Consider the following 24,047-nt stretch of genomic DNA (forward strand, 5'->3'; position numbering starts at 1 on the left):
CGAACTTAAAACACAAGTTCGCTCAACACTACTTATAGGACACTGATGGCACACCCTAGCGATACACTACTTATAGGACACTGATGGCACACCCTAGCGATACACTACTTATAGGACACTGATGGCACACCCTAGCGATACACTACTTATAGGACACTGATGGCACACCCTAGCGATACACTACTTATAGGACACTGATGGCACACCCTAGCGATACACTACTTATAGGACACTGATGGCACACCCTAGCGATACACTACTTATAGGACACTGATGGCACACCCTAGCGATACACTACTTATAGGACACTGATGGCACACCCTAGCGATACACTACTTATAGGACACTGATGGCACACCCTAGCGATACACTATCAATGTCCCAGATATGAATACCTCTTTAAAAAAGGGAACAAAAAAAGACAAAAAATAAACGTAATGTTCCTAATACAGCGGTGCATACGATAAAACAACCCCTCAGAAAAATAAAAGTGACTTTATGACTGCAATAATGCAAACATGAAAAAATTCCCGTGGTCCAGACCCAGTCCTTTAATTTCCAGCAAGGCTCCTGAAATCCTTGGCCCAGGCACACACTTCTCATTCCACTAACTTTTAGCTCTCTGCACCAATCCATCATCACACTCTGTCTGAGGCGCACAACCTATAAAACCGCACAGAAACCGCCAGAAAGGAACAGACATCAGACACATGGCTATAACGGATCACCTTGCAGGTCTATTGGCGCAGACATCTTTTTTTCCCCAATGAGTCTCTTATCTGTGAAGAACACAAGCAGCTCCAGCAGAACTCCCGATCCCAGCGCACCGCATGAAGCCTAGAGTAGTGTACCACAGCTCCCCCTGGCCGTCAGGTTAGCGTATGGCGGCCATGTTTGTTATGGGAGAATTGGGACGTTTAAAACGGCGGCGTTAGACTCCATACTGCAATGCGCATGCGTCTGACTGAACCTAGCTAATTCCATTCCCTCATTCTGTCATTTTAGGCTCGGATTTCCCACCCGAAACAAACATGGCGTTTTTGTTACGATTGTCTCTCTCACGTGACCCTAAGCCCTAATAGTTCTCACAGCGCCCACCCGCGGAAACAAAGAACACTCCCAGCGGAGGCATTTCCCTTTCAACACTTGAAGCTTTATTGACAAGCGGACGAACAAAGCACAAGGTATTTTTTGAAGCTTCCTTTTTGCGGCGTTTGTCTTTTCAGGACGCTTTCCGTGGGTTCTTCCGTTCTCCGTGCGTGTGTTCCCCCCTAGGGAGACCGGAATATCGGACGTGCCGCCTACGGCTGCCGTACTGTGTGGAGAGGGCCGGCGGGTGTCAGGCGACAGAGGTGAGTCTGCGCGCCAAGTCCTCAGCGTGTGGTGAGGAGGAATACGCAGAAATAAACGAGGCGGCGGGAGAATGAGCGGCCGCTGAGCGCCTATAGGAGCGGTGGCCCGTGCTCCCCCTGCTACATCATCTACATTACTGACTGTGACTGCGGTACCGCACCGTCCTGTCCTCTATTATCTCCCACCCACAGGAGACCTGACAGAAGGCTAGTGCTGTGTAAGGCTGTCACTGTGACAAGACAGCGGCAGACAAGCCACACATCGCGGCACATTTATTAGGCTGCTCTTATAAATAAAAGTCTGGCATATCGAAACACGTGACTTTAAATTGCCTCACATCTGACCTCTAGTGGTGGTTTTCTTGTAAGACAGGTTCATATTCACTAAGACTTGTCTCAATGGTTTGTGCATGAAAGAAACGGGAAAAAGTCACAACTCTTTCAGTGCAAAAAATTGAGCAAGTTCCTCCTCAAACCAGACTGTAAAACTAGGCCTGGTCAGGAGTAGCGATAAGACTGTTTATGCGCCTAATTCAGGAGCAAAAAAAGGCACAGTTATATTCACACTTGCGGTAGAGCCTTTTCTGTTCTGGCGGGGGGGGGGGGGCAGCGCGCTGGATCCGTGCTACCGCTAGTCCACTGTGCCACTAGAAGTCCGCTCTGGGCCCCATAAGCACACTGCGGTTTTTGTCTTGCCGCCTCTCGGCTTGTTTGCTGTGCTGTGGCTAATTCTCCGGTCCCCCCCCCCCCCCCCAATTATAGTGAATGGGGCCAGAGTGGACTTTCAGCGCCACAGTGGACTAGTGGTAGCACGGAGCCGGCAGGCTGGTTGTTTGGGGGGGGGGGGGGGGGGGGGGGGGGCTACCGCAAGTGTGAAAGTAGCCTACATCGGAAAGAACGTCCAAAATTTGTCTCAAAATAAGAATTAGACGAACAAGGCGCAAAAGCAGCAGATTTACTTCTGAAAATCCATCTGCAGAGATTTCCATGAAAAATCTGTGTTTGGTCCGTGTGTCCATTTTTGCCCTCTTTGTGTCCTCCGTATTCCATGTACACTTTTCAGTGGAAAATTAGGTTTCTATATGGCACTTTAACCCCTTAAAGACTCGGCCCTATTTCACCTTACGGACTTTTGCAAATCTGACACGTGTCACTTTAAGTGGTGATAACTTTAAAACGCTTTGACTTATCCAGGCCATTCTGAGATAGTTTTTTCGTCACATAAAAAATCTTTTTTATTTATAAAAAAATACCAAATTTACAATTTTTTTTAAAAAAAATTGCAGATTTCAAAGTTTCAATTTCTCTACCTCTATAATACATAGTAATACCTCCAAAATAGTTATTATTTATATTCCCCATATGTCTACTTCATGTTTGGATCATTTTGGAAATGATATTTTATTTTTTGGGGATGTTACAAGGCTTAGAAGTTTAGAAGCAAATCTTGAAATTTTTCAGAAATTTTCAAAAACCCAATTTTTAGGGACCAGTTCATATATGAAGTCACTTTGCGAGGCTTGCATAATAGAAACCACCCAAAAATGACCACATTCTATAAACTACACCCCTCAAGGTATTTAAAACTGATTTTACAAACTTTTTTAACCCTTTAGGTGTTCCACAAGAATTAATGGAAAATAGAGATACAATTAAAAAGTCACTTTTTTGGCAGATTTTCCATTTTAATAATTTTTCTCCAGTTACAAAGCAACAGTTAACAGCCAAACAAAACTCAATATTTATGGCCCTGATTCTGTAGTTTACACCCCATATGTGGTCGTAAACTACTGTACGGGCACACGGCAGGGCGCAGAAGGAAAGGAATGCCATACGGTTTTTGGAAGGCAGATTTTACTGGACTGGTTTTTTAGACACCATGTCCCATTTGAAGCCCCCCTGATGCACCCCTAGAGTAGAAACTCCAAAAAAGTGGCCCCATTTTAGAAACTATAGGATAGGGTGGCAGTATTGTTGGTACTAGTTTAAGATACGTATGATTTTTGGTTGCTCTATTACACTTTTTGTGAGGCAAGATAACAAGAAATAGCTGTTTTGGCACCTTATTTTTGTTATTTACAACATTCGTCTGACAGGTTAGATCATGTGGTATTTTTATAGACCAGGTTGTCACTGATGCGGAGATACCTAATGTCTACTTTTTATTTATGTAAGTTTTACACAATAATATTTTTGAAACAAAAAAAATCATGTTTTAGTGTCTGTTTTTGGGCGATTCTTAGGTAGGGTCTAATTTTTTGCGGGATGAGATGACGGTTTAATTGGCACTATTTTGGGGTGCATATGACTTTTTGATCGCTTGCTATTATACTACTTTTTGTGATGTAAGGTGACAAAAAATGGTTTATTTAGCACAGTTTTTATTTTTTACGGTGTTCATCTGAGGGGTTAGGTCATGTGATATGTTTATAGAGCCGGTCGATATGGACGCGGCGATACCTAATATGTATACTTCCCCCCCCCCCCCCCCCCTATTTTTTTACAAATTGCTTTTTTAACTTTATTTGGGGAAAATGACGTTTTTTGTTTGTTTTTACTTGAAACTTTTAATTTTTGGGGGTAAAACTTTATTTTTTCAACTTTTTTTTCGCTTTATTTTTTGTCCCACTTTGGGACTTGAACTTTTGGGGGTCTGATCCTTTACAATGCATTTCAATACTTCTGTATTGGAATGCATTGGCTGTATGAGTAATACAGTGTGTATTACTCATACAGCTTCCGGCCTGTGAGAATGATTTCAGCGGGCATCCTGTTCCTATTAACCCGTGCCGCAATGTACTTTTAAACTTAGGACATACCGGTACGTCCTTAAGGGGTTAAATATGTAATGTGAAGATAATCTTCTACTACTGCTGCTACATATTTGTTGGATGTAAAAAGTTAATAAAAGAAAGAGTAATGTTAAAAAAGTTCATTTTCAGAGCATCTCCTACCAATGGGCCATGAAAAACCACTGACAGAACAGACATCATCAGTGTTGTGTCAGTGTTTTCATGGACCCATAGACTTCAATAGGCTTTTGGTCACAGACACTGAAAACCACTGATGTGTGAACACGCACATTATAGTCAATGGGTACATGTGCACTCCGTGGAGAACGTGGCCTGCACACGTCTGTGATGCACTGAAGCTTTAGGGTCCATTCACACATCCGTATAAATGGGTCAGCATCTGTTCCGCAATTTTGCTGACCGGGTGCGGACCCATTCATTTCAATAGGGGCGCAGGAGATGCGGACAGCACACACTGTGTGCTGTCCGCATTCGTACTTCTGTTCCGCGGCCCCGCAAAAAAGATGGAGCATGTCCTATTCTTGTTCACAGCCACGGACAAGAATAGGCATTTCTATCACCGAGCCAGCCATCTGCGGTCCGCAAAATGCAGAACGCCCATGGGCGGTATCCTTGTTTTGCGGACATGTAAATGGTGTGGCAGGCGCAGCACTATGAAGTTCCTTTTGTGCTGTGGCATTAGAAGAATTTTGAAATCTGACTTTTAGTCTAACCAGACTGTCTGTTACTCTGTAAATTCCTCTAGCGCCGTTCTATGGAAACAGTAGGTTTAAAGAGCACACCAAATGCTTGAAATAACTTCTTTATTAACTTCCACTTTTCTTCATATAACACTGCCACCTCTGCAGCAGATAGTCCATGTACAAAACACGTGCTGAAAAGATATCACAAAATGGCGGTATGCATAAGATGGTTTAACTGTTCAATCTTGTCATTCAACATAAAAGGGTGGATATATTTCTCTCTTGACTAGCTGTACTCTCCCTTTAAGTTATTTAACACTTTATGATCTCTCTGAGAGGTATATGTGAGGTCTAACTAATAGTTCTACTTGCTGAATTTGGTCGCAATTTGCAGTATGCAGTTAGCAGTAACTATCGGCAGATTTGTTGAGTATAATCTGGTATGGTTGTATGCAATTTGGATTGTGAACTTTGTAGTTTGCAATTGAATTTGTAGTTTGAAATTGGTGGAACTGTTAAGTAAACACACATATAACTGGTTCAGTATATAGTTCTAATCACTATCCTAACAGTAGGAACATTATATAACTGTTTTAAATATCTATTTTGGCCTCTCTGCTTCCATAAAACACAGCTCTTAGTGGAGTGAAAGTCTGTTCAGCTTCTCTCCTCTGGTGTAATGATTCCAGCAGCTCCTGCTAGGGAATTTCCCACACAGGCTGTGTGTGATGCTGGCTGTGATTGGTCAAAACTCCTGCCCAGCAACAACAGTTTAACTCTATGCTTTCTGTTTCTGCTGTGTCATTACATTATATAATCTTAAAGGCATATTATCTTTTCTGCTTCTGTGAACACAATATATATATAACAGTGATAAGAAATCAAAACACGAAGTCGCTGTAAATAAATCTGCTTTTGTCTTTAACACACAAACATAGGAATTGTATTAACCTCTTCTACCCCAGGCCAGTTTTTGCCCTTCTGCCCAGGCCATTTTTTGCAAATCTGACATGTCACTTTATGTGGTAATAGCTTTGGAACACTTTACTTATCCAAGCCATTCTGAGATTGTACTTCATGATAGTCATACATTTTAGTCAATATATTTCACCTTTTTATTTGTGGAAAAAAAATCCCAAATTTACAAAAAAAATTGAAAAATTCCCTAATTTTTTAAATTTTTATTTCTCTGCTTTTATAATAGTGATACTTCATGTAATAGTTATTATTTTACATTTCCCATATGTCTACTTCATGTTCTCCTCGGGAAAGCTGGGTGACAGGCTGTATACCACACAGTTCTCCTAGGAGCTGCCATAAGACTCCTGAAGGGCTAAATCATCTGATAACTTCTCAATATGTTCCTGTAGTGCGATATGTTCTCCTCAGGACTACGAGACCAGGAAAGCTTGGTGACAATCCATGAGAGAGCTGGAAGGCCCCTCAGTATTCCTAGGGTAATTCCAATGGAAATATTTTCCACAGAGATTACCTGTTGTCGATTTTTATCAAACTGTACATGTAGCCTGTGGATTTGCTGTGGAATTCAGCCACGATCAGTTACACGTGGTGAAATCATATATTACCACAGTAGGTTCATTTCCGTGTGGATTTTATGAAGTGTGAGGATTTTTGGTAAAATCTTATCCATTTTGCTGGTATTTGCTGCAATACGCTGTGGATTTCATAGCTGCAGTTCTATGAGATGAATGATGAGCCCGGACCAAACATCCTGGGGAAGGGATCTCTGTTCTGTCAGCTGCAGCACGTGGATTATACACACAGTGACGTCACAACGCAGGGATTATACACACAGTGATGTCACAGTACAATGATAAACACTGAGGAGATACGGTACAATGATAATAAATTATGCCCATGTTGTTTGGTTCTAGACTTCTATATGTTATTTTTGTTGCTGAAAATAAGGCTTTATAAGGTAAAAAAAAAAAAGCTAGATTCAAGGAAATTTTTCAAGATATATATATATACATACACACACACACACACACACACACACACACACACACACACACACACACACACACACACGTGTGAAGGACTAAAGCGGGGGCTCGATCTACTTGTCCTGATACAAAAAATAATTTTAAATTAAAACCATATTTCAATGCACCGCCGCGCTTCCTTATGGCTGGCTTGCGTTCCAGTCTTTGTGGTGTGAAATGACTAAGTTTAGTTCTCGTTCACACCAGATGATTCTGTCCAGAATGCACTACATCGCGGCCGGCTCACTATGTTGTGGGGCAGGAGGGGGCGTGACGATCCATTGAAGTGAATGGCACCGTAGCCACAGCCGCAGGCGATCGGATGTACGGGATCGCAAGGCACAATTATGCCTGAGGTCCGGTCAAAATGCTGCTTGGATCATTTTGTTTGGACTGGACCGCAGGCATAATGTGCCTTGCAATCCTGTGCAGCCGATCGCATTGCAGCCGTTGGGCATGGTTATGGTGCCAATCACTTCAACAGACCACTACACCCCCTCCAGCCCCACAATATAGTTAGCCGGCCACAATGCGGTGCGGTGCAGTGCATTCTGGACAGAATCAGGCCGGAACGCACTGCCTGGTGTGAACGAGGCCTTAATGTGATCACGGCAATCAGTTTAGTGCACACTCTCTTGCTCTTAGCACATTACTACCCGTACCTCTAGGTGGTTTAGGCAAATTAGCTGCTGATGCGGGTCCTCTGAGGGATGCTGGCAGAGTTGAGAGTTCTATCAATGTCCCTGGCTCTGTAACGGCTCTGAAACTGCCCCTCCTCTCGAGGCAGAGACGTGACAGAACCTTTCATTGCTCCACCCCTCCAGCTCTGTCATTTCTTCTTCCCCATGCTGTCACTACAACACGCCCCCCCCCCTCCCCCGCTCTCTGTCACCGCAGCTGCGTGACTGCTTTACACCCACTGCCCGGTCACCGTCGCCGATCCACTGCTCCGGTAAACAAACCCATCTCAGCCCTGCTACTTGGCCGTAGAGATGGGAACTTCGGATCTTTTACATGAATCGGTTCATTTAAAAGATTCAGGAGTCTGCTCTCGGATGACTTGGGCTGACAAGCAAGTGAACCGAAGCTCAGGAGCCGGATAGGTAATACGTGTTACATCAGTGGTGACCTGACTGATGAGTAGAACAGGAAGGGGGAGCTGGCGGCACTGATTTGGGCAATATACTGAGTGGAGGGCACTTCTGGAGGCGTTCTATTGTATGGAGGGCACTTAAAGGGCTTTATACTGCTTCATCCTGGTCATTAGACTCAGTGTATTGTTCTAGTGACACACAAGTCTTTTAAGGCCTCATGCACACGACCGTTTTTTGAGGTCCCATCCGAGCTGCAGTTTTTGTGGCTCGGGTGCGGACCTATTCACTTCAATGGGGCCGCAAAAGATGCGGACAGCAGTCCGTGTGCTGTCCGCATTCATTGCTCCGTTTCGAGGCCCTGCAAAAAAAAATTATAGCGTGTCCTATTCTTATCCGTTTTGCGGATAAGAATAGGCATGTGTACACGGTCGTGTGCATGTAGCTAGGGGTGGGCGATATGCGATATAAATTTGTGACACGATATGGATTTTGAGCATATCGCCTGTATCGCCGGATCGCGATATGATCGCGCTCTCTGCGCGCACTATCTTCTCCTGAGCTGGCACAGAGGAGAAGGAGAGAGTCCCTCCCCACTGTGTGCGGCTGCCGCTGACCACCAATGAGAACAGAGGAGGAGGAGGAGGGACTGACAGTAAATCATTGAGTTTTCACGATCTCAGTGAGCGCATGAAAACTCAAATCCGATGGTATATTCTAACCCCCAGGCGTTCCCATGGTGACAGGGACGCTTGCCTGGGGGTTAGAATATACAGGGCCACGCCGCTGACAGTAGAACATTTAAAAACTAATAAGTAACTTTATTAATTGGTGATCTCTTTATACCTTACTAGGTCTTAGCTCCGGTAACAGCAGGCAGTGCGGGGGGGCGGCGCTCACTCACTGACGTCACGCGCCTGCTCCTCCCACTAGTTAAAGTTACTGATTCGTTTTTAAATGTATTCCTGGGGGGATCTGTGGATGGCACTGTTTGGGGGGGGGGGGGGGGGGATCTGTGGATGGCACTGTTTAGGGGAGGCGGGGGGGATCTGTGGATGGCACCGTTTAGGGGAGGCGGGGGGGGGATCTGTGGATGGCACCGTTTAGGGGAGGCGGGGGGGGGGGGATCTGTGGATGGCACCGTTTAGGGGAGGCGGGGGGGGGGGATCTGTGGATGGCACCGTTTAGGGGAGGGGGGGGGGATCTGTGGATGGCACCGTTTAGGGGAGGGGGGGATCTGTGGATGGCACCGTTTAGGGGAGGGGGGGATCTGTGGATGGCACCGTTTGGGGGGGGGGGATCTGTGGATGGCACCGTTTGGGGGGGGGGGATCTGTGGATGGCACCGTTTGGGGGGGGGGATCTGTGGATGGCACCGTTTGGGGGGGGGGGGGATCATTGGATGGCACCGTTTGGGGGGGGGGGGATCATTGGATGGCACCGTTGGGGAGGGGGGGGATCTGTGGATGGCACCGTTTAGGGGAGGGGGGATCTGTGGATGGCACCGTTTAGGGGGGGGGGGGATCTGTGGATGGCACCGTTTGGGGGGGGGGATCTGTGGATGGCACCGTTTGGGGGGGGGGGATCTGTGGGTGGCACCGTTTGGGGGGGGGGGGATCTGTGGATGGCACCGTTTAGGGGGGGGGGGATCTGTGGATGGCACCGTTTAGGGGAGGGGGGGATCTGTGGATGGCACCGTTTAGGGGAGGGGGGGATCTGTGGATGGCACCGTTTAGGGGAGGGGGGGATCTGTGGATGGCACCGTTTGGGGGGGGGATCTGTGGATGGCACCGTTTGGGGGGGGGGATCTGTGGATGGCACCGTTTGGGGGGGGGGGGGATCTGTGGATGGCACCGTTTAGGGGAGGGGGGGGGTCTGTGGATGGCACCGTTTAGGGGAGGGGACTCAGCTCCCTGCTGTTGTGTGCACAAAGCACAGGGCAGCAGGGAGAGTGTAAAGTCCTATTCACCCTAATAGAGCTCTATTAGGGTGAATATGACTAGGGTTCTACATTCTAGCCCTTAAGGAGGCTAATAGTTATTAAATAAAAAGTAAAAAAAAAAAAAAGTTTAAACACGCCCCCCCAAATATAGAAAACAATATATTGCGATATATATCGCACATGCTTAAAATTATATCTCAATAAATATTTTAGGCCATATCGCCCACCCCTACATGTAGCCTAACTCAAAGAATCAAATGAGTCTATAACTAAGTAGGATCATTCGATTCTTAGACTCGGTGTACAACTCCCTGTACTGTGTGTGACTCGGTGCTTGTGCCTCAGCTCTGATTGGTTGCAGGGAGGGGAGGGGCTGGCTTCCACTCTAGGATCAGATTACACTCCTCTCTGCTATTGCTGTGCTATCTGACTCAGCGGTTTTAAACGGATCAGCTCAGTCAGATTAATCGACTCCTCCGGTTCAGTGAAATGAATCGATTTCAAAAGAACGATTCATCCACTTCACTACTTGCCCGCAGCAGGGCTAAGCTACTGAACAAACTACCGCATCTGGCGATACGATTTCCACACCCCTGAGAAAAAACTAATATATATATATTAGTACAGACCAAAAGTTTAGACACACCTTCTCATTCAAAGAGTTTTCTTTATTTTCATGACTATGAAAATTGTAGATTCACACTGAAGGCATCAAAACTATGAATTAACACATGTGGAGTTATATACATAACAAAAGTGTGAAACAACTGAAAATATGTCATATTCTAGGTTCTTCAAAGTAGCCACCTTTTGCTTTCATTACTGCTTTGCACACTCTTGGCATTCTCTTGATGAGCTTCAAGAGGTAGTCACCTGAAATGGTCTTCCAACAGTCTTGAAGGAGTTCCCAGAGATGCTTAGCACTTGTTGGCCCTTTTGCCTTCACTCTGCGGTTCAGCTCACCCCAAACATCTTGATTGGGTTCAGGTCCGGTGACTGTGGAGGCCAGGTCATCTGGCGCAGCACCCCATCACTCTCCTTCATGGTCAAATAGCCCTTACACAGCCTGGAGGTGTGTTTGGGGTCATTGTCCTGTGGAAAAATAAATGATGGTCCAACTAAACGCAAACCGGATGGAATAGCATGCCGATGCAAGATTCTGTGGTAGCCATGCTGGTTTAGTATGACTTTAATTTTGAATAAATCCCCAACAGTGTCACCAGCAAAGCACCCCCACACCATCACACCTCCTCCTCCATGCATCACGGTGGGAACCAGGCATGTAGAGTCCATCCGTTCACCTTTTCTGCGTCGCACAAAGACACGGTGGTTGGAACCAAAGATCTCAAATTTGGACTCATCAGACCAAAGCACAGATTTCCACTGGTCTAATGTCCATTCCTTGTGTTCTTTAGCCCAAACAAGTCTCTTCTGCTTGTTGCCTGTCCTTAGCAGTGGTTTCCTAGCAGATATTCTACCATGAAGGCCTGATTCACACAGTCTCCTCTTAAGGCCCCTTTCACACGGGCGAGTTTTCCGTGCGGGTGCGATCCGTGCGGCGAACGTATGGCACCCGCACTAAATCCTGACCCATTCATTTCTATGGGGCTGTGCACATGAGCGATGTTTTTAACGCATCACTTGTGCGTTCAGTTGAAATCGCAGCATGCTCTATATTGTCCGATTTTTGACGTGACGCAGGCCCCATAGAAGTGAATGGGGTGTGTGAAAATCAAGTACGGATGCCGTGCGATTTGCACGCACGGTTGCTAGGAGACTATCGGGATGGAGACCCGATCATTATTATTTTCCCTTATAACATGGTTATAAGGGAAAATAATAGCATTCTGAATGCAGAATGCATAGTAAACCAGCGCTAGAGGGGTTAAAAAAAATAATTTAACTCACCTTAGTCCACTTGATCACGAAGGCCGGCATCTCCTTGTGTCTCCTCTGCGCTGAAGTTGAACAGGACCTGGGGTGAGCTTCTCCATTAAATATCGGTTAAGGACCTTCGATGACGTCACTCCGGTCATCACATGGTACATCACATGATCTTTTAGCATGGTGATTCACCATGGTAAAAGACCATGTGATGACCGGAGTGACGTCATCGAAGGTCCTTAACCAATATTTAATGGAGAAGCTCACCCCAGGTCCTGTTCAACTTCAGCGCAGAGGAGACACAAGGAGATGCCGGCCTTCGTGATCAAGTGGACTAAGGTGAGTTAAATTATATATATTTTTTTTTTAACCCCTCTAGCGCTGGTTTACTATGCATTCTGTATTCAGAATGCTATTATTTTCCCTTATAACCATGTTATAAGGGAAAATAATACAATCTTCAGAACATCAATCCCAAGCCCGAACTTCTATGAAGAAGTTCGGGTTTGGGTACCAAACATGCGCGATTTTTCTCACGCGAGTGCAACGCATGACAATGTTTTGCACTCGCGCAGAAAAAAACGCGCATTTTCCCGCAACGCACCCGGCTCTTATCCGGGCAAAAAAACTGACGCCCGTGTGAAAGAGGCCTTAACAGTTGTTCTAGAGATGTGTCTGCTGCTAGAACTCTGTGTGGCATTGACCTGGTCTCTAATCTGAGCTGCTGTTAACCTGCGATTTCGGAGGCTGGTGACTCGGATGAACTTATCCTCCGCAGCAGAGGTGACTCTTGGTCTTCCTTTCCTGGGGCAGTCCGCATGTGAGCCAGTTTCTTTGTAGCTCTTGATGGTTTTTGTGACTGCACTTGAGGACACTTTCAAAGTTTTCCCAATTTTTTTGGGGACTGACTGACCTTCATTTCTTAAAGTAATGATGGCCACTAGTTTTTCTTTACTTAGCTGTTTTTTTCTTGCCATAATACAAATTCTAACAGTCTATTCAGTAGGATTATCAGCTGTGTATCCACCTGACTTCTCCACAACGCAACTGATGGTCCCAACCCCATTTATAAGGCAAGAAATCCCACTTATTAAACCTGACAGGGCACACCTGTGAAGTGAAAACTATTTCAGGTGACTACCTCTTGAAGCTCATCAAGAGAATGCCAAGAGTGTGCAAAGCAGTAATCAAAGCAAAAGGTGGCTACTTTGAAGAACCTAGAATATGACATATTTTCAGTTGTTTCACACTTTTTTGTTATGTATATAATTCCACATGTGTTAATTCATAGTTTTGATGCCTTCAGTGTGAATCTACAATTTTCATAGTCATGAAAAATAAAGAAAACTCTTTTTGAATGAGAAGCTGTTTCCAAACTTTTGGTCTGTACTGTGTATGTGTGTGTGTGTGTATGTGTGTGTGTATATATTTAGTGTGTCCATGTTCTGAGAGCTATCGTTTTTATTTTTTGGGCAATTTTCTTAGGTTGGACCTTTTTTTTTTTTTTTTTTTTTTTTTTTTTTTTTTCGGCGGGATGAGGTGACTGTTTTACTGAAACCATTTTGTAGTACATACGCCTTTTTGATCGCTTGGTGTTGCACCTTTTGTGATGTAAGGTGACAAAATTGGCTTTTATTATAATTATTATTTTTTTTGCACAGTTTTTTTATTTTTTATGGTGTATCGGACAGGGTGGATCATGTGATATATTTATAGAGCAGCGCGGGGACTCGATGCGCTCCCTCACCCGACACAAACCCCTTCTATGTCACAGTCAGCGCGGACCGTGGCATAGAAGGGGTTAATCCGCCGGCATCGGCTTTTACAGAGGTGCCGGCAGATACAGCAGGGGCCCTGCAGTGATCGGGCGCGCACAGCTCCGGTGCCTGCCCGATCACAATGACTTACTATTACGTCAAATTGCGACAAACTAAGGACTGAAATTCTAGATACAAAGAGAAGCAAGTGGCAGCGAGATGCCTTAGATTACAATACTGGGAACGTATATAATTGGACAACCAATCATCAACCTCAGCCACGCAATCCGAGATTGGGAAAGAAAAGCTTTACAAAAGAATTTACTCAGGCACAACAGAATAATGCTACTATAGAGCCTTTTTTAGAGCTTCCAGTCAATCAACCAGGAAGAAACCAACACGCCGCGGAGGAAGAAAACATCACCGATACCAACATAAAGACCAGGAGCAGAAGACCACCAGTAAAAAACGGAACTGACAGATCCTAATATTGTGGTAAATATTTCTTCTCATGTGTTATCTGATACGCAAATGAAAGTTTTAACCAAGGGATTGAGCTTTTGTCCAAATAGCAACACTGATTGGTTGCAACTTGAAGCGGATCTATACCACTTTTTCCGCAGACTAAAGCTCAAAACCTGGTTCACTACTCACCCGTCAATAAGGAAAGAATATATTACCACTGAATTGAGATTAAGTGATTATGATTTATTTACCGCAATAAGAGTGATTTTATTCCACCTGTATCCTCTCCGGCGATTGAATTGTTCATTGATGCAGTCATGAAAGATGTGAATGTTCTGAAATCTAATGACAAAAAGCAATTTTTACACCCCAATATGACACAATTGGAGTGGCGCGCCATTGATGAGTTGGTCCATGACCACAGTCTCACCATCAAACCTACCGATAAGGGTGGTGCGATTGTGGTCATGGACACTCAGCAATATATAGCAGAAGCACTTAGACAACTAAATGATGAGACGGTCTACCAGAAACTAAACACTGACCCTAGATGGGATATAGAAAGAAAGATCCAAAGTTTACTTCAGGAAGCCATAACTGCTGGCTTCATTGACAGTAAGCTAAAAGACTTCCTTTCAGTTACACACCCGATGACCCCTTTCCTCTACCTATTGCCAAAGATTCACAAGAATCTTAATACCCACCCAGGGAGACCAATCGTCTCGGGGAGGGGATCCATACTGTGCAACATATCTATCTTTTTAGATAGAGTGTTGCGACAGTATGCTGTGTCAGCCCAATCCTATATTCAGGATACTTCGGATTTGCTTAACAAATTGACAGACACCATATTACCTTCTGATGTAATTTTAGCATCTCTAGACTATATGCATCAATTAGACATAGTTTTGGGATAGAGGTAGTGACTAAGTCCTTGACAAATTCCACATCCTGGGATGTCAGGACTTTATTTTGCAGCTACTTCATACGGTTTTGACATGCAATTATTTTCTTTTTGGGGATCATTTTTATCTCCAGAGGAAGGGGACCGCCATGGGGTCCAATGTGGCCCTCACTTATGCCAACATGGTGCTCGCCTTCCTCGAGGAGACATACATATATGTATCGCCCCACTTCTGACATGTTCTGAAGTGGTGGCGATACATAGATGATATTTTTCTTATTTGGACTGGATCTGAGGATCAACTCCTGGAATTTTTTCATTTTTTGAATACCATTGACACTGATATAAAATTTACCATAGAACATTCTAGAGAACAGATTCATTTTCTGGATACTCTTATCCACCAAACCACCAAACTTTATTGCAAGTCAACAGATTGGAACACACAGCTATGTTATAACAGTGCACATCCAAGAGCAATGATTAAATCAATGCCCCTAAGCCAATTAGCCAATTCTTACGGGCAAAGCGCATAGTGAGCAACGATGATGAGTTAATAGGCACACTGAATCAGTTGTCACAGTCTTTTATGGATATGGGTTTTCCTCTACCACTATTAGATGAACATCTGAGAACCATACAGAGTAAGACACGCACTGAACTTCTTAAAAAGAAAAGTGTGATCAAGAAACGTACAAATAGAATTCCACTGGTTACTACCTACACAGAGGACAGTATATGTATCTGACAGATCATTTCGAGACATTGGCCCATTTTGAGAAGTGGACATGGGGAGATTGAAGAATTCCAACTTCCTTCCCTCATGTCGTACAAACGAGCACGGAACTTAAAGGACAAACTGATACACACTGATATTGGCCCACAAAAGGTGTCTGGCCAAATGTTTTTTCGCTGTACAAAGTTTCCCCTGTTTGAACTGCGTAAATTGCCGATACATGCAGAAAGGTAGCTTCTTTCTGCATCCTGGGACATAGAAGAGATATTACATTAAACATTTCTTGACATGTGAATCAACATTTGTTGTGTATATACTATGGTGCCCATGCCAGATGCTATATGTTGGTGAGACCTCTCTGGATTTTAAAACCAGAATAAACTAACATAGATACACGATTCGTGGAAAAACGCATGGATCTCCCAGTCCCTAAGCATTTTACGGACTTGGGCCATAAAGAAAGGGATTTTAAGTGTATGCTAATAGATCATGTCCCCACTACTAGGAGTGGTGGAAATAGACACACATTATTAAAAAAAATGTGAGATCCGCTGGATCTCCAAATTAAACACATTAAGACCTCAGGGGTTAAATGTAGACTATAAGCCTTGGCTACCGTCCTGAGTGGGCGTTATCCTGATTCTGTGTTTTTTTTCTTTGGGAGGTATTGTTGGTGCCCCTTGTTGAACAACAGGGTGATTTTAATACTTTTTCATCTCTTGCAGATTTGTGATGAGGATGTGGTTCTTCTGTGAAGAGTGAGCGGTGGAATGTAGGTCAACTGGGTTGATATGGTTCATGATCTCTAACATGAACAAACATGTATTTGTAACCAACAGCACTGTATTTAAGTGTTTTGTTTACTATTAACAGTTTTTACTTATATCTGCTTGCGCTGGCTATATTAATAACATTTGCTTATTTACACCACTTACATGAGAATCACTGCCTGTAGTGAGCACCATCCGGCACTCAGTGCTATGTGGCTATGCAAATGCTTTATACAGCTTTAGTTGGGGGTCTGACTTGTGAGACATCGGTGATCAGCTTGGATACGATAGGAGGGCGACACATGTGGCTTGATGAATATACTTTTGATACTGCCCCTGTAATCTAGAGGATGTTATCCCCACTGATCAGGTTGGACATCCAGGAATGGCGGCCCACTGACAGTGGTGGTGCTCCGACTTGAGGTCGTGTGTAACCAGCACACGTCATACATGTTGGACTCCTCGTATGACTAGGGGCCAATCAGTAATATTGATGTTTTATACTTCCTTTTTTTCAATTACCATTATGGTTTTATTGATTATGTTTGATCCTGCATGTATTCTGCAGGGACACTGATATCTTCTGATTCAGTCTCTCAACAGATTATATGCACGCCATATGCAGTACTTCCGCTATACCCTCTATCTGAGTATTGAATTCTGTGATATCGCTGAGTATTGTGATATCGCCATTTACCCCTCAATTCCATAATTGACCTTGATGCACAAGACTATCCCTCCAGCTAAGCAGATCCACTACACGGTGCGCAGGAGGAGCCAGGATATACGAGTGTCGGATTAGCAGTGGATCTCATGCGATTGGTTGTTAGATTTCCATGGTGAAGCATGCGTGCCACAAGATGGTGGAACGCATGACGTCTTGCTATCCAGTTACTCGCGAGAACGCTAGTTAGGACATGTGACATGAGAGTCCCGATCACATGACCGAATGTACGATCATGTGATCGAAGCTTCAAAAGGTCCTTTTGACATGCGCAGTAGATTGATCTGCACGCCGATATCCATGTGGACCACATCCATCGCCCGCTCTAGGACCTTCCTCATCTTGATATTTTTTTTTAGTTTTTTTTTAAGGTACACCTGCACTTAGTCACTTGATTATGAAAGTATCCACAGATGTATTAAATAATTAGGGTGACTTTACATTTTTATGAATTTATGATGCTATGTATCTGGCAATAGTGCCCATATTACGACACTGTATCCTATGTAAACACTATGCACGATGAGATATGATGAATGATGGCACATGTCTGTTTTTTTAGTTTTTTTTTTTTTAGAGAATTTTACTGATTTATGTATTTAAGATCATTATTGATTAACTATGTAAAGTTGTATAAATATGCACAATGCACTACCAATGTTGTCACTGCTTGAGAAAGATCCCGGGAAGCGGATCGAAACGTTGCGGGTCTGGTGAATAAAGTTTTTCTACTATTTTACGCCTTGGAAGTGCCGTGGAATTTATATATAATGTGATATATTATTTTTATTTTTTTATGTATTTCACTTTAGCAAAATAATAGCAGTTTTGAATTAAAAAAAATTATGTTTTAGTGTCCATGTTCTGAGAGCTATAGTTTTTTTATTTTAATTTTTTTGGGCTATTGTCTTAGGTTGGAGCTCAATTTTTTTTGCGGGATGAGGTGACTGTTTTACTGAAACCATTTTGTGGTACATACGCCTTTTTGATCGCTTGGTGTTGCAACTTTTGTGATGTAAGGTGACAAAAATGGCTTTTTAAAAAAAATAAAAATTTTTTTATGGTGTATCGGACAGGGTGAATCACGTGATATATTTATAGAGCAGCGCAGGGACTCGATGCGCTCCCTCACCCGAGACAAACCCCTTCTATGTCACGGTCAGCGCGGACCGTGGCATAGAAGGTGTTAATCCGCCGACATCGGCTTTTACAGCGATGCCGGCAGATACAGCAGGGGCCCTGCAGTGATCGGGCGCGCACAGCTCCGGTGCCTGCCCGATCACAATGACTTACTATTACGTCAAATTGCGTAATAGTACGTCATGTGTCGGGAAGGGGTTAAGGTTATTGGCAGGTGTAGCTGTATAAACGTATAAGCTATATTAGCAACCTAGCAGCTACAAATGGACCCTAGGCTGATACCAGGAGGTTTATAGTGCAAAATACCTGTGTACAAGCGGAGTAAACCACCCTGATTAGGGTGCCCCCACTTATTGCTCTGTGCTGTCCAGTAAGTGGCCCTGTCACCGCATTATGTCCTCAGGGGTTCAATGACTGGTCTGGCACCATCGCCAGTAATAAGTGGGGGTGCCGTTATCAGAGTTGGTGTTTTGGAAAGGGACACAGACACACATGACGCTCCTGGTAGCAGTCAGACAAGCTCAGTATCTATAATGATAGCGGGGATCTTATCCCACAGCTCTGCACCAGTTTTCTGCCATAGAAAAGTTGCATATTTTGTTGCAGGAGCTGTTTTGGGACAAAGTTTGCGTTTTTTTTTTTTTATAAAAAGACTTTGACGGGCTCTACAAATGGTAATTACTGTAAATAATACAGAAATAACATTTATTTTATCACATATGTTGAATACAATCATGACGTAAAACCAGATGCTAACTTTGATATATAGAACATTTTCTGTACCAAATAGTATCAGTAAAGAATAAAACATCGTATTAAACGCTGTAGTCCTGGTACTGAACCTGTGCAATATTTGGCTAGTGTTCATACACTAAAATAAGACACTGAAGTGGTAATGCGATATATGGGGTCCTTTATCAAACTGGTGTGAAGTAGAATTGGCTTAGTTGCCCATAGCAACCAATCAGATTCCTCCTTTTATTTTTCACAGCTCTTTTGGAAAATGAAAGGTGGAATCTGGCTGCTATGGGCAACTAAGCCAGTTCTACTTTACACTAGTTTGATAAATGACTCCAATAATTCCCAATGTAAGCAAACACACTTAAAAGCCACTAATGTAGTGAAATCATAAATTTAGATTTGATGGTGTTCTGTGTATCCAAGGTAATAGCCAGTCGTAACCACAGTCATGTATGGGAATTTATTGGGTCCAGATGTGTGCTGGTTAATACAATCTTGCTTCACTGACAACACAAGTAGCCACATTCTTAAAGGGGTTTTCCAGGCTGTTAATATTGATGACCTGTCTTCGGAATAGGTCATCAATATCAGATCAGCAGGGATCCGGCACCCCATGGGCGCGTGCCGTCTCCTGTCTCTCTCTTCTTGCTCGCTGCTTTTATGTCGACATTTTGCTATGCGCATGCCTGTTCTTCATCCAGCTGATCGGCGGACCCCCACCAATCTATCTTGAAGATAGGTCATTAATATTAAAAACCTGGAAAACCCCTTTAACTGGTTAGCGGTATTGCCACACTGCTTGTAATTTCACAAAATTTATTCTGTAGATCCTCCAAAAAAGACTTGCAAATGTGCAATTTACCCCCTAGGTGCAGCAAGAGTGGTGCTGTTGCACGCAGAGGTTCCCCTTACTGTCTATGTAACGTTCCCAACACTATGATTGACAGGCCAGTCAGTCCCTGAAGTCTCGTAGGATCGCACAGTAAAAGGATGGAGACCACTGGGCAGTCTCCATCGCTTTACTGCACATGTACAGAATGCGATCCCACAAGACTTCGGGGACCATCGCAGTGGTGGGGGCACGGCAAAGAAGAAAGGAAAAGGTGATCCTCTGGGTGCAACGTCACCGCCCTTGTTGCACCTAGAGGTAATTTGCATATTATAAGAAGTTCTTTTTTTTTTTTTTTTTTTTTTTTTTTTTTTGGGGGGCGGGGAGTATTGACCGAATATATGGAGGTGCCAGAGACCTCATGGGACTCTGCTTACAAGCATGGATGGACAGCTGCTGACTGTTTGATGTAGTGGCATGTGGTGACAGATGCCCATTTATACACACAATCCAGGAGCTCTCACCGAGTCCACAGTACTTCTCTGCTACAAACCGGCATGTGTTAGACGTATAGGATGCTCTCTCGCGCTCCGCTCGCCTTCTGTGTGTCTTGTGGTAGTGATATGCAGACGCCAATGTCTTTGGCAAGATTCAATGTTCTGGCTTGTGCTGTAGCTGAAAAATATTGGGTGCTGTTGTACAGTAGAACATTAAATCTTGCCAAAGACATTGGCGTCTACATATCGCTATGTGCTAGACACAAGCAAGCACCCTATACCTTGTGAGGAGACATGCGCCTCTAAAATTGGAATGATTTTTCTCCAGCTGGGTTTTTACCAAAACTGGTGTGTCCATATTGCTTCCTTTGTTGGCTAAATTAATTTTTTAATCCCTTTTATACAGGGGTTACAACCACCCTGCGTTCCAGCAGCTGTGGTCGTGCTTGCACACTGTAGGAAAAAGCACTTCTCTGGTGGCTGGGGCCGTGGGAGCATCCATAGGCACGCATGTACAACAGCTTCCATCCCGGTCACATAGTATCTGTGCTGCAGCGGTGGTCGTAACCCCTGGATAAGAGCAGTGCGTAATGTGATGGAAAAATGAATCCAGCAACGGCGGCAATATGGACAATCACAATACATTAGTAAGTGCCTGGTATTAACTTTCTCTACACGATAAATGCCATATGCTGAAGCGAGACAGCCCCTTTAAGCATTGCAGTATTTTTTTTTTTTTTAACATGGTTTTAGATTTGCACACATATTCACTGTAGTCACCTTTGGAACCTCCACAGTGTGTGACCATCATAATTCTGTAGTTGCATAAATTACAGCTTTTTAATACAGACAATTTAGTATTTTATTCTTTTATGAAGTGATCCCTTTTTTCTCTCCCTTAGGCTGAACAATTTCATCTGATCCCAGGGATGTAATAGAACTTAATATGGGTAAGCAGTGATTATATTTCTGTATTTCAACCTGTTTAAATGTACCTCCGTGGATGGTTTTATAGCAGCAGCCATACTATGTCACTGAGGACAGCGATTGGCTGCAGCGGTGAAGTGCTGTGTACTAGAAGAACGCTAGAGAAAGAGGAGAGTTTATTCTGTTTTGGTGGGTAGGCATTAATAGAACTTTTAGTTATCTCGCACAACCCCTTTAACTATACGGCCTAATAGTTTGTGTTGTCATGTATTTCTTTTAGACAGTGTTGGAATATTGCATTAATAATAGTACATCTTTTTCCCATTTTGCTAAGACGAAGATGTGAAAGAAATGATCTGGGAGAGTGAAAATAACTCCAAATATAAAGCACATTTTAAAGATACGGCACAGGAATCATTTTGTACTTACAATTTTCAGGTTGGTAAAGCGTCTCTTTATATTTTATACAATTGTGAGGAGCATTTCTAAGAAGTGGTCCTGGAAAAACTGCTTGTGAAATATAGTCCCATACAGTTTTTCTAATTGAAGGCAGAGCAGGAAAATCTGCCACAACAATCTGAGGAACACTATAGCAATAAGGCACCCTGCTATTAGGAGGGACAAACTGCACATCTAAGAAGCCTTGGGTACCTGTATGATTTCTTAGGTATTATATTATTAAAGGGTATTTCTCATCTGAGACATTTATGGCCTGTCCACAGCGTACATCATAAATGTCCGTTAGCTATGGGTCCTACCTCTGGGGTCCACACCCATCTCTGTGCAGCCTGGGTGGTGCTCCTCTGTTTCTATAGCTGTCATAGGTTTCTTGCGGGGGATCCAGTCAGTTTTCCTAAATCGATGGAGCAGTCTGGTTATTGTAAAGAGTATGTTCTTAGTTTTGTTTTTTATGCATACGCCTAGTATATCCCTGGATTTTATATACTTTAGATCTGCATTAATGTGAATGTTTATTTTTCAGCCTACTCCTTTGCATCATAGGCGGTTTGACAGATCTATTGTGAAGACACTTCATAAGCCATTTTTAAACACAGGTAACGTAAAGTTATTTTTAAAATCATTCTTTACATTTCATACAGGAGTTAAATAGGTGCTTTAATTTGGTATGTCACTTCAATTTACGCACCACTATTTAGATTAATTTATATTTTTTCCACTTTCGCTATGAATCACATCCCTTGCTTACTCTAAGGCCTCTTGCCCACGAACGTTGTGCATCCGTTCCGTGCATTGGGGACCGCAATTTGCGCCACTGGGACTGATCGACACCCATTGTATTTGAACAAGTTCTATTTTTTTTTTGCGGTGCGGAGGCATGAAACCCCACAGAAGCACTCTGTAGTTCCACATCTTCTTGAATGGGTCCGCATCCGTGATGCGGAGTGCACTCCGGCTGGTGCACTGTGTATTGCAGACCTGCTGTGGTTTTGTGGCAGTTTTTTTTTTTTTTTTTTTTTTTTTTTTTTTTTTTTTTTTGCCAAAACCAGAAGTGGGTTGGAAGGGAATGAAAAATAAAGGAATGGGAGCAGGGCTGCGGTAACCAGTGCAATCTACTAAACAGTGGAGGGATGTGTGTAGTTCCGGCACTCGCAGCCCCTCCATTCTTTTAATTGTGTTTTAGTTTGTAGATATCAGCAGTTGAGTATGCCAATGCATAGTATAATCATGTACTTTTTTGTCTGATCCCACTTCTAGAAGTGTCAAAGCCTGAGAAAAACATGGCTTCTGCAGTCAACACCAAGCTCACACAGACTACTAACCTCAGTAAAGCGAAATTGAATGGCAATGGTCATTCCAGTATTTTCCCAGCACACTTCATGTTCCCGCAAAAAACAGCAGCAATAAAAAACGAAGATGTAGAATCGCAGAAACCAAGGTATTATAGTATATACATTTAAATGTTTGCATGGATGGTCAATAAAACTACGTTACTTATATCACTTTCAGGCATCCTTCACACAGCCCGCTCCATACACACCCTATGCACAACAACATATAGTGCATCATAGTGTGCCTAGCAGTGTCATACTGGGGTGTCTAGGGCCCAGCAGTAAAATCCATTCTGGGGCCCACTGCACAGATGCATGCAAATATTACCTGCTGTAACAGCAGCTAGACACTACAAGTTGATTGATTGTGGGGGGTCCCTGCAGCGACTTCAAGAAAGTGGGTCTCTGGGGAAAGTGGATACTGGCTGGTCTGCATCTATATCGAAGTCATCTCAGCCAAGTGATTAATCTACAGTAACATAATAAACTGGGTAGTTTGTGAAATAATCTGCCCAGTCTTTGTATGGACGCATAGGCTGGTCGAGATGCAGTACAGTCTGTCTACTGAGCCATGTACTACTTGGGCGAGGACTAGGGGCCCACTGAGGGATTCACCTAACATAGTAACATAGTACATAAGGCCGAAAAAAGACATTTGTCCATCCAGTTCGGCCTGTTATCCCGCAAGTTGATCCAGAGGAAGACTCCTCTCTAGTAGCTATAGCCTGTAATATTATTACACTCCAGAAATACGTCCAGGGCCCTCTTGAATTCCTTTATTGTACTCACCATCACCACCTCCTCAGGCAGAGAGTTCCATAGTCTCACTGCTCTTACCGTAAAGAATCCTCTTCTATGTTTGTGTACAAACCTTCTTTCCTCCAGACGCAGAGGATGTCCCCTCGTCACAGTCCTGGGGATAAATAGATGATGGGAGAGATCTCTGTACTGTCCCCTGATATATTTATACATATTAATTAGATCTCCCCTCAGTCGT

General features: G+C 43.6%; 1 protein-coding gene across 2 annotated transcripts in view; it reads left to right on the top strand.

The window, feature by feature from the left end:
* Positions 1-1,122: 1,122 nt before the first annotated feature.
* Positions 1,123-24,047, top strand: part of LOC122938405 (sentrin-specific protease 1-like) — a 52,078-nt gene continuing 29,153 nt past the window's right edge. Inside the window, exons 1-5 of one of the 2 annotated variants that reach the window (XM_044293887.1) lie at positions 1,123-1,184; positions 21,236-21,283; positions 21,595-21,698; positions 22,243-22,315; positions 22,977-23,157. In XM_044293887.1, coding sequence (XP_044149822.1) covers positions 21,280-21,283; positions 21,595-21,698; positions 22,243-22,315; positions 22,977-23,157 — 362 coding nt within the window. In that variant the 5' untranslated portion in view covers positions 1,123-1,184; positions 21,236-21,279. The other variant, XM_044293886.1, reaches the window with a different exon arrangement.

This window comes from Bufo gargarizans, chromosome 5 (genome assembly GCF_014858855.1).
Source record: "Bufo gargarizans isolate SCDJY-AF-19 chromosome 5, ASM1485885v1, whole genome shotgun sequence".
Taxonomy (NCBI): domain Eukaryota; kingdom Metazoa; phylum Chordata; class Amphibia; order Anura; family Bufonidae; genus Bufo; species Bufo gargarizans.